The 14,064-nt window shown below is 61.9% G+C and overlaps 1 protein-coding gene across 4 annotated transcripts in view; it reads right to left on the reverse strand.

The window, feature by feature from the left end:
* The window catches only part of KCNH6 (potassium voltage-gated channel subfamily H member 6), a 31,281-nt gene extending 19,287 nt beyond the window's left edge, over positions 1-11,994 (reverse strand). For 3 of the 4 annotated variants that reach the window (XR_013776898.1, XR_013776899.1, XM_079327571.1), the window contains exons 1-3: positions 11,784-11,994; positions 8,470-8,700; positions 706-861 (exon numbers count right to left, since the gene is read on the reverse strand). Coding sequence is in view for 2 of the 4 variants with exons in the window: in XM_079327571.1 (XP_079183697.1) it covers positions 706-861; positions 8,470-8,700; positions 11,784-11,859 (463 nt within the window). In the remaining 2 variants the exon portion in view is untranslated. The remainder of the gene's footprint in view (positions 1-705; positions 862-8,469; positions 8,701-11,783) is intronic. The other variant, XM_079327572.1, reaches the window with a different exon arrangement.
* Between the last annotated feature and the right edge of the window lie 2,070 nt (positions 11,995-14,064).

A 14,064-nucleotide genomic window follows, 5' to 3' on the forward strand; every position in this document is an offset into this window, starting at 1 on the left:
GCCACTCGCCTGCAGCGACATCCCCACGGCACAGCCACGCTGTTGGTGACACCAAATGTCCCCTGGCCCTCCTGGTGACCCTACACACAGGTCCTACCCACAGCAGCACCTCCAGCCCAGTGTTAAACACGGAAAAGACCCAGCAGTGCAGGGGCTTCACGAGGGGTCTCCACGGCTCCACTCACAGCAGGACCTCCTCCCCAAAGTGCACCGTGGGTCAGAGCCAGCCCTGCTCCCCCCGTGGCCGGGAGGTGCCTGGGGGCAGCTGCGGGTGTAAGGGGGGCACATCTGGCCCGAGCAGCCCTTTCCATCAGCTGGCTCCGGCTGCCCGCACAGGCAGGGCTAGGGCTGTGGCTGTGCCGGCGCACGGCGCTCCTGCCCCGCAGGATGCTGCAGGTGCCCCATTCCCCGCACACCCCCAGCAAACTGCGGGGGCTGCAGAGCTGCTGCAGGTGCCCCATTCCCCGCACACCCCCAGCAAACTGCGGGGGCTGCAGAGCTGCTGCGGGTGCCCCATTCCCCGCACACCCCCAGCAAACTGCGGGGGCTGCAGAGCTGCTGCGGGTGCCCCATTCCCCGCACACCCCCAGCAAACTGCGGGGGCTGCAGAGCTGCTGCGGGTGCCCCATTCCCCGCACACCCCCAGCAAACTGCGGGGGCTGCAGAGCTGCTGCAGGTGCCCCCTCCGGGCCAGCGCACACCCACCTCTGCCCCAGCCGTGCGACAGGCGCTGGTGCAGGCTCCGCCCGGTGCTCTTGGCGATCAGCTGCGCCAGGTCCTCGAAGTTGAGGATGAACATGATGACGACGCCCTCCTCGTTCTTGACGGGCACCACGTCCACCAGGCAGCGGAAACACGACGCTGCCGAGCAGAGACAGGGACAGGCTCAGGGGCAGCACAGCACGCTGAATTCCCACCTCCCTCCCGCCGCCCCTGCGCCAAACGCTTCGGGCAGAAAAAGGGGTTTGAGCACTTTGGTGGGACTGATCCCTGCTGGAATGTGATCTGACCCTGGGAAAGGAAGGGCTGCATCCCCATCACACTGATCACATCTCTTTTTTCTGTCCCAGACAGTCATTTATATTAATGTACTTGAGAGCAGCAATTAAAGAGTGAGTAATTAAGAACTCAGGAAGTCCCAGGTAGTGGTTTAACCTCATTAAGCATCCTGCTTGTAATCACGCTGCAGTTAATTGCCCTGCAATCACCAGGCAGTTTTTGGGGACTGGATGCAGGTGGTGGGGGTGAGGACCGGGTGGGATCAGTGCGATGATCCCCAGGGGCATTCCCAAAGGCATGGAGTGGTCAGGCATGGCTTGTCTTGTCCTGCCATGGGGAAACTGAGGCACAAAGGGGGCACAAGGCTTGGCTCAGTGTCCTGGGAACGATGGAGGCTGTGAGGAGAATCCCAAATATGTCCATAGGGATTTTCCTGCTGGATGTCAGCTCAACCCTGTGGCTCTTCACGTGCAGCAGCCAGGCATGAGTCTGCAATTTGAGGCTACTGAAAATACCTGCAGGTCTTTTCCAAAGCACCAGATGAAGGATACAGGTGTTTTCCCACCTGCTTTGCAGCTTTATTCTCACCACATCCTTCCAAAACCCTACCTTAGGCTATAACTGTGGAGTCCCTTCCTTGAGCTGCCTGTTGTTGCTTTGGCAGTGGTGGAACAGGACCCCTGAGCCACAGCCACTGCCATGGTCCTTCTGGCAAAACCCCCTGAGCTCCCTGGGGCTCCTGTCCCAAAACTCTGGAGATGATGGAGAGCCCTGGGGCTCCTGTCCCAAAACTCCTGGAGATGATGGAGCTCCCCAGGGCTCCTATCCCAAAACTCTGGAGATGATGGAGAGCCCTGGGGCTCCTGTCCCAAAACTCCTGGAGATGATGGAGCTCCGAGGCTCCTGTCCCAAACCTCCTGAGATGATGGAGCACCCCAGGGGCTCCTGTCCCAAAGCTCCTGAGATGATGGAGCACCCAGGCTCCTGTCCCAAACCTCCTGAGATGATGGAGCACCCCAGGGGCTTCTATCCCAAACCTCCTGAGATGATGGAGCTCCCAGGGCTCCTGTCCCAAACCTCCTGTGAGGATGGAGCTCCGAGGCTCCTGTCCCCAAACTCCTGAGAGGATGCAGCTCCCAGGCAGCAGCCCAGCGGAGCCCAGGCCGGTCCTGCCCCGGTCCCCGCTCCGCTTTGCCCCGCGCTGCTCCGGGAGCAGATGGGCGGGAGGCGCTGCCGCCCCGGCCGTGGCCGCGCTCCAGCGGGAGGGGCAGCTCGGCCTCCTGCGTATCATTTTAAGGAGCTCAGGGCCTCCCGTAATCAGCAGCAGATGGCCGGCATCGGGCAACTTCCAAATCTGCCGTGACGTCAGGGATGTGCACATCCACGGACACAGGCACAAGAGCAGGGAAGAAATGGAGATGGGGAAATCTGGTTAAAGACCCCAGCGGGCGTGATTTGCTCTCTTTCTCTCCTTGTCTCTCTTGTTCTCTCCCTTCATTGTTCATCAAAGGGGGAGGAAATCCACTCAGATGTGTGAGCTGGGGATCAGGGAGTGAATTTTTGGCAGACAGAGCTGTTTGGGGGCTGCGTGGCACGTGGCAGGTTATCCCTGTGTGGACTGGGAATTCTGACCCAGATAGACCAGACCTGGCTCGGGTGCTGTGCCCTCCTGCATCCCTTCCCTGCCTCACCTCAGTGGGAGGGGATGTGCTCTGAGCTGCTCTGGGGTGAGAGGTGCTGGCAGGCTCCATGTGGCGCAGGAAAGGGTTAATGCCATGGCCAGTGCTGAACAGCTGAACAGCCCAGCTACCTCCAGTTGCAGAGATATAAGGAGCAGCTGGGGGGTGGCTGGGGGTGGGTTTGGGTGGCAGCTGGTGCCTGGTTTGATCCTGCAAATCTGGGAGGTGCTGAGCTTGAGCAGGCCTGGCCAATATCGCTGTGAGCCCCTCACTGATCCCTTCTTAAATTAAATAAAATAGACTATTTCTGTTGGGAGGGAACTACAGCAATAATCTAGTCCAATTGCCTGGCCAATTCAGGGCTGGCCAAAAGTTAATCCCCCTCCAAAACCAGGGGAATCACCCCAAAAGTGCCCCAGCAGGCACAGCCCTGTGTTTCCTGCCAGGAACTCAGTGCCTTGCTCAGAGCCCATGGCATGGAGGTGTTGGGGAAGGGGGGAGCACCAGGCCAGGGATGGGAGCAGCAGATTCCCTTAAGCCTGGCCCAAAGACAGGGCATTCCCCAGGATCTGGGGTCTCTGTACTGCTGTGATTTGGGGCACCCTGTGCCCTGACTCAGTTTCCCTGTGGTGAGCCAGCCTGGGCTCTGCTGAGTGTGAACCTCCCCATCCTTCTCCCCAAACCCAGGCACCCCAGAGCTGCTGCAGCACCAGAGAGCTCAGCCAGCCCCTGGGGACCCCAGCCCTGCCCTCCCATCCTCGTTCCTCCATCACTGTCCCCATCCATCTGACTGCCTCTTCCCTTCAGCTGTTCAGCTAATCTGTCTCCATCCATCTAATTTTATCCAGCCACCAAATGATCTCTTGGAGGAGCCCTGGGGGCATCCACAACCTGCTGAGCTCTGTGGCCACCAGCACGAGGGTGCCCGTGCCCACCTGGGGTGAAACCAGCCTGGGGGCTGCACAAAGGCCTTGGCAGGTAGGGAACAGCAGGGATGTGGTTTGAAGGGTCTCACAGCCAATGTGGGCTGGGAAAAGCAGCTCATCCTCTCAACTCCTGGGTTTGATCTTCCAGCACCCAGCCCAGCTCCCCCAAGCTGAGCTTTGTGCTTTCTGACCCACCGTGTCTTCTGACCTTGATAAAAGCCAACACTTAATAACATTAAAAATGTCATTGTTGGGGGCCCTCCCTTCCCTGATCCCTGCAGCCACTGGTGGTTGGTGCATTTGTCAGTATCATCAGTATTAAACTAATCAACAGGACACGGGGGTTTCCGAGAGCCGGACACAAGCCAGTATTGTTATGAATATTAAAAAAGAGAGCTATTAATCTGTGCTTGGAGCTCTTACCCAGGCCTGCCCTCCCCCAGCCAGGAGATTTAATCTGCAGGGTCTCATGGCAGAGTGGCTAAATCTATAGTGGTGTTACATAAAGGAGCAGAGGAAGGGGCTGGGAAGGGCACGGAGGGGACGGGGACAGCCAGGGTGGCAGAGCTGTGCCCCGGGGGTGGCCCAGAGGGAAGCCTGGAGGAGCAGGCAGAGCTCCCAGCCCGGGCTAAATCAGTGCTGGGGCTGGGCAGAACTTCAAAGGGAAGCACTGATTGCCAGCAGGCCCCAGAGCAAATCCCTGAGGTGGGATGGGAAAGAGTGGGAAATTGGTCATTCCTGGGAGCTGGGGTGAGCCCCTGCACCCCCTGCACCCCCTGCCCAGGGGAATGGGCAGCACAGGCTCTGCTCCAGCCCCTCTCCCCCCTGCCAGGACCCCAGGTCAGCAAAAAGGACCTTATTGAGTAACATCAGTGGGATGGAGGTTCCCCTGTGCAGGGGTGCCTGGGCTTGCAGAGCTCACTGCATGGAAGCAGCAGCAGAGAAGGAAAACCCAGAGTCAGGTGGCTGAGGGTACCCACCAAAATGTGGCCACAAGAAAGATGCAGGACTAGCAGGGTGGTTTTGGGTGCAGGTGGGAGGATCCTGTGATCCAGGGGTGCAAAAAGGGGTCCTGAACAGTACAGTGGGTTGGTAAAATGCATCTTAACCTCTCTGCAAGTGAAAGGAGTGGCCGTGTCTGGCCCCTCAGTCCCTCCCTTGCTAAATCCTGCAGGAGCTGCTCCATCCCAGAGCAGGGCTGTGGCCAAGCTGCAGAGCTGACAGCATTTCCTGGGGCCATCCAGGGCCCTGCTCCCCTGGCACATGGGGCCCCTCTCCAGGGGTGCAACAGTCATTAGGGATGATGATGGAGGGCTTGGAGTGGGAATCAGGGACTCTGCCAGGGCAGGGATTCCAGGGAAAAGCCTGCTCCATCCTTGGGGGTGATGGGGATGATCTGGGCCTGTCCTTTTGTTCGTGGGGCATCAGGTCCAAGCAAAAAGCATCCGTGGAGGATGAAAAATGTGTCTCTTCCAGCTCTCTGCCCTAGTCACACTGGCCCTGGGCACAGCCAGGGCAATGGGGGTGCCTGGAGCTGCAGCACAGCCGTGCCAAGGATGGCAGAGTTGGCTCCACAGGACCTCTGGGATCAGAGCTTTGGGGTGGGATGTTTATAGGTTCCCATCTGGAGCTGGGCTATGGTGTCCATCCCTTTCCTGAGGTCACAGACTGACCCTTAAACAAACAGCAAACAGCCCCAGCCTGGCATAAACCCCATGGGTTGGTACAAGCCAAGAGCTCAACTTGGGGCTGGGGTTTGTCAGCTGGCAGTGCCTTCCTACCCCTCCAACACCCAAGAAATCCCCTCAGTCCTGCCTTGACCCCTCCATGGGGCAGGAGCAGAGGCTCCCTGGGCTGCCAGCACCAAATCCCTGACGTGCCAGCCTCCAGCAGCTGCTGGTGGGATTTGCCCTCCTGCTCCCAGTGCACCCGTGGGGCACATCCCATGTGGCTGTTTACAAAGCTGAATGCAGAAACCCTGGGTGGATCCATCCCCCTGCCTTAGCCAGGCTTCCTGCAGCAGGGATGGGGAGTGCAGGGCCATGGGCAGCTCTGGGGACAGAGGGGACGTGTCACAGGAGTGTCCCTGTCCCCTCTGGCTGTGGTGGCACTTCCCAAGCCGTGCCTGCCTGGCTGCTTGTCTGCTGGGGGAATGCTGAATGGCACCCCAATCCCCCTCTGACTCTCCTGCTCCTGGAGCCCCCAAGGGCAAATCTTCCTCCCACACCAGTGTTATGAGTTTTCTGGCCTGACCCCAGTCCCCAGGCCCAGTTCCAAGGGGGGCTGACCCAGGCTGCTGCTGGAGGGGACAAGCTGTGGGCTCTGCCCATGGAGGGGCTGGGGCTGCCCCACCAGCTGCTCCAGCTGTTGCAGCCACATCTCCCCTTTCATATTCATCAGCATCACCTTCATGCAGATTAAGCAGAGCGGGTGCCACCAGCTGCTGCTGCTCAGGCCGTGCTGGCAGGGTGGCACTCAGCACCTGCGGCCACCTCCCGCTCTGGGGACCCCGTGAGCCCTGGCCAGAGGCTTTGCTGCAGAGCACATCACCCCTGGGGAGGGAAAAACACCAACCCTGCATGCAGCTCAGCTCCCCCAGCTGCTCAGTGCCACCCTCAGGGGATGCTGGAGGATTTGAGCTCACCCTGGCCACAGTGGACAGTGTCCCCAGGGCTGGGACCATGGCTGCTCCTGGCTGTGGCAGGAGCTGATCCCGTGCTGACCCCCCTGTCCGGGCCAGTTCCAGCTGTGGAGCATCTTGTAAGGAAATTAACTTTTCACTGATCTCCCAGCTTTGAGCTGGGGATTAGAGCCCACACACGCTGTGAATGGGCTCTTCCCTCTTTCCAAGGCCTTTTTGGGGCTGGTGTGGCAGGGAGGGACAACTGCCCTGGCTGGGCTGGTCCCACCTTCCCTCATGGGTACTTGGTTCCATTTTGGGGCTGGGCTCACCTGACTCATTTGGCTCTGTTTATAATTAGGTGACGACAGCATGGGTATGGGTGGGGGCTGAGCAGCCAGGCTGTCCCCAGGGACACCCAGCACCCTGACCTCAGAACCCACCGGCCCAGACACCCTTGGGTGGCCCCTTCCTCCCCCCCTCCATCCACCCCTCCACCCCTGTGGCCCTGCTCGGGGCAGATTTTGGGGTTGAGATTGCCTCTGTCAGCCAGGAAACAGCCCCGCGCGCCGCAGAGCCGGAGTTCCGCAGTAATAAACAGCAGCTCGAGGCTGAGATTGGTGCTGCTGGGATGAAAAAAGGACAGGCAGGTTCAGAGCAACGCTGGCTAATTAAGCAGCAGCTCCCTATAATGCAAAAGCCTTTTCTTTGCCGATAAGACCCATTTATAATGGGCTGAGCGGTCGCAGGCTGAGTGCTGGGGGGAAACAATTGGAAAGCATGCTGCTGGTGGGGATGGGCTTTAAAAATAGACATGAAGGGTTTGCTTCTGGGCTTTTTTATTTTTTTTGCCCTCTTTTTTTAATAAAAAGAGAAGAAAGCAGCTCAGAGCTGCAATGAGAGTTCCCCATGGCCTAGAGGAAGAGCAGGGCTCTGAGGACAGCACCGAGCATCCCCAGCCCAGCAGGAATGCTTCAAAGCAGGGAGCGTGGCCATGGATCAGGCTCACAAGCCAAGTCGTCCCCAGAGACAGAATGGGAAACTATCCTGAGGGAGGGAAGGAGGAAATGGAGCAGGGCTGCAGACGCTGTCCTTGCCACAGCCAGTGCACGGCCAGCACTGGCACAGGGACGGCAGCAGCGTGTGCTGCTGGGCTCCAGCCAGGCCCTGCCACTGCTGCAGCCTGGGACTGGCACCCAGACCTGGCCCCTCTCCACCCAGGCCTGGCCCCACAGGAAGAGCCTCGACAGAGTGGCCTGGTCCTGCCAGCAGGGAGGGTCAGGTCCCGCCAGGATAACGCCAGGATAACGCGGAGGTGCTGCCAGGGAATAACTGCGGGGCCCCCCCCTGGCACCTGGATGCCAGCCCAGGAGAGAGGGTCTGGGAGAGAGGCCAGCACAGCCAGGTGCCAGCCCCCAAGATAGGGTGCTGGGCTGGGAGCCAGGATTCCTGCCTGCTCCTTCCCTTTGCTTCCAGTGGTTCTCCTCTAATGGGCTGTGCGGGAGATGCCAGCAGTGGGCTGCAGCCCATCAACACAATCTAAAGCAATGGGCAAGCCCCATAGGTTCAAAAAAGGAAAACACTTCATGCTTTTAACCTCCCATGAGCACTGGACCTGCATTTCCCCGCCCCTGGGAGCCCTGGCCACTGATGTTTTGCAGCATCAAGCACTAAATATTTATTTAACTTCCTGCCGTATTAGAACTAATCACTCGTATTTTCCATCAAAGCTTCATTTTCATCTTAACGTAATTCCATCTGTGCACGCACAGCCGCATCCTGCTCATGGGCAGGCAGCTCTGAGGCCGTGGGCTGCTCTCCTCAGAGATGGGGGTCTGTCTCACCTCCTCCTGGAGCACAGACTGGCACACCTGTGTCCCAGCCTGGCTTCTCCACGGGCTTCCCACCGGACTCTCGCTCCTGGTGCAGGGATCCCACAGGCAATGGCATAGTCTGTCCAAGGAGCTCGGAGCCATCCCCAGGGGCTCACAAATGACCCGAATCCCCAATCATCTAGCGACACCCTCTATCGCTCAAGGTCCCAACGAGCTCTACGACAGCAGGGATGCCTCCATCCCACAGGAGCCACCATGGATCTGCTCTCAGCAGAGTCCCGAGCCTGGCTGCAGCCCCGCTGCCCCGGCAGCACCAGCTCCTGTTCGCCTCCCCCCACCGGCTGTGCCAGCCCAGCACAGGCAGCTCCCAGCGCCCTGCGTGCAGGGGCCGGCCCCAGAGCGGCTCTTACTGTCTTTGCGGTAGTAGAGGATCTCCAGCTTGCACTCCTCGGAGCCCAGCAGCGCCTGGGTGAGCTGGGCGATGGAGCTCTTGGTGGTGTCGGGGCCCGTCAGGAAGTCGCAGGTGCAGGGCTGCTGCATCACCTCCACGCGCGAGTAGCCGAACATCTCGCAGAAGCCGTCGTTGCAGTAGATGATGGCACAGTTCTCCATCTGGGCGTTGGCAATGAGGAACTTGCGGTCTGCGGGGAGGCAGCACAGCACGAGCCTTAGAGGGGCGCTGGGGACAGCCTGTCACCCGCTGCGGGCTGGGGCAGAGCCAGGCTCCTGGGGACACTGGTGACAGGTCTGGGGACAGTGCTGACCTCAGTCCGCAGCGTCCCAGTACTGCTCTGCTCTCCAGAGACAGAATGTGTCCCCAGGTCCATGTGAATTGGGGCGTCCAAAAGGGGGTTTCTCACTAGAGGCACTTTTGCTGGTATTGGCCAGTCTCTGCAGCCTTGACATCTCACCACTGGCATGTGGGGACTCTGCTGCCTAATGAGCAATCTGTCCCTGACCGCCACTGCAGGCACAGGGGAGAGCTGCAAGCTCTGTCCCTTCTCAGGAGCTTATCAAGGACCTGAGTTATCTCAGAGACTTTCCACCCTTGCTCAGATTTGACTGAAGTCAGGCAAGGGGCAAGAGGAGGAGTAAGTGTGAGGCTTGGGTTCATGGGAAGCAGGGGTGAAACCCATCACATTTTATAGGATAATTGTGCCTTTGGGCAGAAGGTGAAATCCAGACCCTCTTGGGCTCTGTGGCCACCGCGCTCAAAACATAAAGTGCTCAAGTGAAGGAAAAGGGAAACTGAGGCAGGGAATGGTGCTGCCCCATTCCCTCCTGGTGCAGCAGCTACCTAGGCTGGGCTAGGGCCAGGCTTGCTGCCTTGCCTGAGTGTGTGGCAATGCTGCACAGCCCACGTCATCCAGCCCTCATGGAGCCACTTACATCCTTCTCTTGGGGTGAGCTCTGATCTGGTTTGATTTTGGTTTTTATTTAAGGATACTGGGGAGTGCTGGGCTCTGGGACAGGTTGGCTGGGATGTGATAGGGGGCTGGATGCTTATGTGGTGGATGCCATGTGCCCCCCCAGCACCATCTTCCTCAGCATTTGGCATTAGCTCTGGGCCAGAGCTGAAGGCAAGTCTGAGCAGAGGGTCCATTTGGAGGCTGCCTCCCAGCCCAGACCCCAATTAATCTCCTGGATTACCCAGGAATGGCATCTGCAGCTTGCGTGCTCCAGAACCCTGCTGCACTCCAGCCTCACTGGGAATTTCACCCAAATGCAAGAGAAACCTCTGCACATCTGCAGCACTGGGACCAGTGGGGTGGGGGGACCCCTCCCAGGCACATCAGGGCTCTCCCCAATGGCATCTGCACAGCCCCAGCTCTGCAGGATGCTTCCCAGTAAAACCAGTGTCCCCAGGGATGCTGCACGAGTCTCCAGCTTCATTCCACCCTCGGAGAGCCCCTTTGTGGCCCTTCGTGGGGCTCCCACCCGCGGCACCTTTCCCTTCCCCACACAGGGCTGATGCCGGTGCCGATGCTGCAAACAGCACAAACCACACAGACAAACGTTCCCCAGTTCCTTCTTCCCGACCCTTCTATATCCAAATTGCTTTGCCAGCTGGACACACAAGCACCTTCTCCCAGAGCCCCGCTCCCGGGGCACACTCCCCACCTGTGATGAGCAGCTTCCCCACCCAGTGTCGGCTCTATGGACTGGATCCAGTCTGGATCCTGGCTGGGCTGGCGCAGGACAGGATTTACAGGGCTGGCAGGGCGCCGGAGCAAGCTGTGCTGAGCACGGGGATGCGACCAAAACCAGCATGGGAAGAAGCTGCAGAGCCAGGTTCTCCTTGGGGCTCTTTTCACCCCCAATTTGCTGCCCTGCCCTCCCCTGCAGATTTCCCTTTGCTCCCTCGGTACCAGGGGTCTGCCCCAGCCCTGGCAGGGAAGAGCTGGGCCCCTCTGGCGGCAACGGGGACACACCGGGAGCAGCTACACCCATGAGAGCTGCGGTGTGGGGGGTGAAGGCACCCACAGGCAGGGAAAAACTCACTGCCTGCAGCAAAGATGTATTAGGTGTGCTGGTTTGGTGTCTCCCAACACCTGTCACAGCAGGAAACTGCCGCGGGGGAGCGCGGGGTGATGCTTCGGCAGAAGGCAGCTGGTGCCCGACATGGCAGGCACGGAGCGGGCAGGAACGGGCAGGGAACGGGCAGGAACGGGCAGGAACGGGCAGGAACGGGCAGGGAACGGGCAGGAGCGGGCAGGGAGCGGGCAGGGAGCGGGCAGGAGCGGGCAGGGAGCGGGCAGGGAACGGGCAGGAGCGGGCAGGAGCGGGCACGGAGCAGGAACCGGGGGCCTGGCTGCGTTCTCGCTCTCACGCCTCGCCGTGTGGCCCCGCTGCTCCCCAGCCGCCGCTTCCCAGGGGGAACTGATAAGAGCCAGGGACAGTTTTTCTCACTTTCCATCCCCTGGGTCACGTCAGTCACTGCCAGGCCAGGCAGCGCAGATCCGGCGGGGATGGCAGCGCCGGGGAATTTGCCCACTCGGGAAAGTTGGACACCAGAGAAAACCCACGGTGAGCCGGGGCAGTGGGGGCTGCACAGCCCCGGCACCCCACAGCGGCCCCCCGAGCTCAGTTTTTAGGGGACCCCAGTCCTCTGGTCCCCTCCCGTCATCCCCATCATTGTCGGGGGGACCCGGCCCCTTTGGGGTGCCCAGAGAGTGCGAGCGGAGCCCCGGCTCCCCCACCCAGCCACACACAAACCCCAATGCACCCCGATGTACGCGGACTTTTCGCTGTGTTTGACACGAAACCAGCCCGAAAATTCATATAAACGGATTACTCGGAGCAACAGCAAATGGCAACATTTCACCAGGGACGGCGGCCGCCGAGAGCGCAGAGTTGAAGGCAAACAGGCAGCGAGCCCGACCGCGCCGGGGCAGCCCCCGTCCTCCCCCGGTGCTGCGGCCGGGACCCCTCCCGGCAGCCCGGGACCCCCTCCCGGCAGCCCAGGCACCGGGGGGTCGCGGTGTCCCCAGCCCCCGGGGAAACCCCGAGCCCGGGATAGCGCGTCCCCCCGTGCCGCCCTGTCTATAAATACCGCGGGGACACTGCCCGGCTGTCGCCCACCCCTCTCCCCCCTCCGGAGGTCACAGGAGCGCCTCCGTGCCCCCGGGGACGCCCTCCCGCCTTCCCCCCTCCTCTCCCCGAAGTTGGGGGGCCGCCCCGGCCGCGGGGGGAGCGGAGCGGCACCGGAGGGCGCGGTACTCACTTTGTCCTTCAAATTTGCGAATGATGGTGTCCAGGTAGGTGTTTTGGGGGGCCACATGGCCCCGGCGCACCGGCATCGCTCCGCTGCGCTCTGCGCGCCCCGGGAGCGGCGGAACTTGCGGCGGGCGCGGCGGGGAGCGCGGCCCGGCCCCGGAGCGGCGCGGCACGGCCCGGCACGGCGCGGCCCCGCTCCGCCTCACCCGAGGGCTGACCGAGCTCTGGAGCCCAGCCGGCCCGGGGCTCCCATGCTCCCGGTGGCCGGAAGGGGGAACCCCTCCGCCCGCCCTGCCGCGCCCGGCCCCGGGCGGGGGCGGCCGGGGAGGATGGGGATGGGAGGGGGAGGCGGGGGAGAGAGGGGGGGAGGACCCGCTTGAAAGAGGGAGAAAATAATAGAATAAAATAATAAGAGTAGAAATCCCCAAAGTGCTTAGTCACCGCTGCCCCGGCCAGCCGGAGGCACCGGGGGGGAGCCGCCAGCAGCAACAGCTGCCGGCCGGGGAGCGCGCACCCCCCGGCGCCCCCGGGGCTCCCCCGGACCCCCCGGCACCCGCGGCACCGGCACCGCACGGCCCCGGCACCCGCACGGCCCCGGCGGCAGCCGCCCCGCGGGCGGGGGTCCGGGCGGGGCGGGAGCAGGTGCGTGCGGGGCGGGGGTCCCTGGGGCTGGGGGCCCGGGGGGGCGGGGGGTGCTGAGGGGGGAAGGAGGCTTTGGAACGCTGGGATCGGGAGCGATCAGGGGCTGGAGGGACAGTCCCTATGGGGCTGGGATGGGGGCGCTTGGAGGGGACGGGGATGGGGTCTTTGGGGTGCTGGCAAAGGGTGTCCTGGAGGATTGGGGTGCTGTAACTGGCGGCTGTGCTGGGGAAGGGGGGATTTGGTGGGAGTGCAGCTGGAGGGCGCTGGGGGTGCTGGAGGAGGGGGCGCTGGGGGTGCCGGCAGCTGCCGGGTGGGGATGGTGGAGGAGGGAGCGATGGGGAGCGCCGGGGTGCTGGGGGTGGCAGAGGAGGGGATGCCGGGGTGCAGGGGCGGTGAGGGGAGGGGGGCGTGCAGGTGATGCTGAGGTGCAGGGGGTGCGGGGGAGGAGGAGACGCAGAGGTGCAGAGGCAGAAGAGGGGGTGCTGCAGGGGCTGGAGGGGGCAATGTGGGTGCCAGGGTGCAGGAGCAGACGAGAGTGTGCTGAGGAGGGGGCGCAGGGTGCAGCAGGAAAAGGAGTTTCGGGGGTGAAAGTGGGGTGCAAGAGAAGGGGGCGGGGGCCTTTGTCGGGATGTTGGGAATGCCGGGGGATGCCGGGGGATACCGGAGGATGCCGGGGAGGAGGTCAGGGTGCTCCCAAGGGTCCCCCAGTTTCGGGGAGGGGGTCAGGTGCTCCCAGGGGTCCCCCAGGTTCGGGGAGGGGGTCAGGTGCTGCCAGGGGTCCCCCAGGTTCGGGGAGGGGGTCAGGTGCTGCCAGGGGTCCCCCAGGTTCGGGGAGGGGGTCAGGTGCTCCCAGGGGTCCCCCAGGTTCGGGGAGGGGGTCAGGTGCTCCGGAGGGTCCCCCAGGTTCGGGGAGGGGGTCAGGTGCTCCCAGGGGTCCCCCAGGTTCGGGGAGGGGGTCAGGTGCTTCCAGGGGTCCCCCAGGTTCGGGGAGGGGGTCAGGTGCTCCGGAGGGCCCCGCACCTGGCGCTGTCCAGCCGAGGTGGTGCTGAAGGGGCGGGCGGGAGGGAGGGGGGCTGGATGCTTGGGGAGGGGGGGCCTGGCATGGGACCACCCGGCCTTGAGGAACATGGAGCGTTCCGAGAGTCCTGAGAACTCTGAGGGACGCGGAGAGTCCAGGGCATCCTGGGGGCTCTGGCGACAGGAGGATCCGGGGTTCTGGGGCCACAGAAAGCCCCATGGGCCCTTCAGAGGACAGGGGCACTGGGGGGTGCCCAGGTCTCGGTGGGACATCGGGGTCCACGGTGATGCTGCTCTGCTAGAGCAGATTTAATTCTATTTAGTTCTTTTGCCCACATTAGGGGTGGAGGCCGAGGGGACCAGCTCCCTTTCCTTCCTGAGAAATCCACTCTGGCAGACCCTCTTCTCCTGTGTCCACTGCTAAGGACAGTGTCCACTGAGGGGCTTTCTGTTATTATTTTGTTATGCATGATTTTTCAGGCATGAAATTGGTCTAAGAGGATTATGGTCCATTATCATCAGCAGAAGTGTTTTGCTGGGATTTTAAATTAATATTCCAGTGCACCTCAGCCATGCCCGTGTGGACCAGGCCAGTGGGGCACTCGACCCACAGCCTGGTTTGTGCAGGT

This window comes from Erithacus rubecula (genome assembly GCF_903797595.1).
Source record: "Erithacus rubecula genome assembly, chromosome: 27".
Classification (NCBI taxonomy): domain Eukaryota; kingdom Metazoa; phylum Chordata; class Aves; order Passeriformes; family Muscicapidae; genus Erithacus; species Erithacus rubecula.